General features: G+C 29.4%; 1 protein-coding gene across 1 annotated transcript in view; it reads left to right on the top strand.

Moving 5' to 3' along the window:
- The first annotated feature begins 60 nt into the window (after positions 1 to 60).
- Positions 61 to 2,017, top strand: part of LOC119830564 (transcription termination factor 5, mitochondrial-like) — a 3,091-nt gene continuing 1,134 nt past the window's right edge. The window contains exons 1-5 of the mRNA XM_038353624.1: positions 61 to 392; positions 483 to 720; positions 831 to 991; positions 1,088 to 1,428; positions 1,733 to 1,864. Of these exons, the coding sequence (XP_038209552.1) occupies positions 257 to 392; positions 483 to 720; positions 831 to 991; positions 1,088 to 1,428; positions 1,733 to 1,864 (1,008 nt within the window). The 5' untranslated portion in view covers positions 61 to 256. The remainder of the gene's footprint in view (positions 393 to 482; positions 721 to 830; positions 992 to 1,087; positions 1,429 to 1,732; positions 1,865 to 2,017) is intronic.

Raw genomic sequence — 2,017 nt, 5'->3', positions numbered from 1 at the left:
CAATGTTTTCAACAAACAGCTGATAATTCATAGAATATCTACTACCTACTTTATATGAAATGATATACCTAGTACATTTCTATTCTATAGAAATGTCAAACAGTTTCTTATCTGTGATAATATAACCCGTCAAAAATTGTTTATTTTTGTAGATTCTGAAGATGAAAAGTTAAATTATAATACCTATTATGTTATGTACCATAAAATAAAGTATATAAATATTTAATTTTAGAACATTCTTTTTCACATATACAAGATGCAGTTTAAGAGGATTTCTTTGCATATTGCCAAGCAAGCAATCGAAAGCCAATACCGGTGCATAAATAAACACAATAACGGCTTTATTCATAATTTAGAAATACCATTTGTAAATTTATACCAAAAAGTCACAGGTAAGCAGATAATTAAAAATATTAAAGCTACAGTGAAAAGTTATGTTATATTATCATCTAACCAAAAATTCTTACCTGTCTAAACTCTAGGCCAACATTTATCTCCAAAAAATCTGGAGCAACTAAGGAAAAAGGAACCAAATTTAACAAATTTCACTACAGAAAAATTGTATCTTACATTAGATATACTCAAAAAGTTTGGAATCTCTGCTGAAGAAGCATGCTGCAATCCACACTTATTTTGTATGAATGCTATATCTATGGATAATTATGGAGAAATTTTCAAAGAATGTGGTTTTACCAAAATAGTACCGAAACATTTAATCAGGTATAGATGTTTGTTTAAAAAAAAAATTAAAACAAGGAGGAAGACATCCCTTTATATATTATATTCTAAAGTATAATATTAAGTGTATAAAGTTAGCCTTTAATTTTTAGATATAATACAATAGTCAAATCAAGGACAATAGCCTATTTGAAAAAAGAAGGTCTGCTCAATAATGAGTCTAATTTAGAAGAGGTTTTACTTGCTAAGTTTCAAGAATGGCCTGAGCAACAGAAATCCCTGAAAAAATTTTGCGATGCAAATACAAGTATTTGTAGGTATTTTAAGTTGATTAGATTTGTTACATATTCAGTACCAATTCATATATTATGTGCCAAGTATTTTATTGAAAAATACATTAATTTTGCAGTGACTATACGGACCAGTGTTTTAGAGAGATATCTTGAATGGAGACTTCACATTAACAATGAAGATTTTGCAAAATACTGTAAGAATTATTTACCTTTGAGACATAGGCCCATGTCTGATATACGTCAAGCCATAGATATAGCTGAAAATATCATCAAATTTGAATTAAAAGTTATAAAAAGAAACGGTTTTATAATATCCTCTGATCCAGTCAATACAAATCTCATTTTAGAAAATGTTGATTCATTGGGTGGTATTGAAATTAAAGAAGCAATAAGACTCGAACCTGCTATATTAAAAAATAACTACAACTCACTATTGGAAATTAAGGAATTGTTAAAGGTTAGTTTCTAAATGCTTTTTTAAATACATATAAAGCATATTTTTTTAGGGTTCTGTTTCCAGTAAACTAGGACCCTACCTATGTCTTCACTGTCCATTTAACTATAATATTCTAAAATAAAAAAATTCTTATCCATAGCCCATGGAGCAGTAGTGACAAATGTAACGAAATAAAAGATTTTTATGGAAGCTTATTTGACCAACAAAGCACCCATCTTAACAGATGATAGTTTTCAATTGAAAATCACGCTCCAATCATTCCGTCTGACAAAATATAGAAATACATATACATGATTTATTCCAGCAATATGATATAGCGGAAGAAGCGCAAAGACGATGTTTGAGGGTGTTCTGTATGAATCCTGATTCAGTGAGAGATCGTCTCAATGAGCTTGTCAATATGAAGGAGTATAAAGTACTAGCAACAAACCCAAGAGTAAGTAAAAACCTTTTTTCATATTATAAATTTACATTTAATTAATCATTTGTCTACATTCGACTTTGACATATCATAACTAGCTGCACCCGGCAAACGCTGTTCTGCCTTACTCTGATCATTTAGAGGTATGAAAAATAGATGTTAGCCGAT

The sequence above is a fragment of the Zerene cesonia genome, chromosome 11, assembly GCF_012273895.1.
Source record: "Zerene cesonia ecotype Mississippi chromosome 11, Zerene_cesonia_1.1, whole genome shotgun sequence".
NCBI lineage: Eukaryota > Metazoa > Arthropoda > Insecta > Lepidoptera > Pieridae > Zerene > Zerene cesonia.
This window is presented reverse-complemented; position numbering and strand designations above follow the sequence as displayed.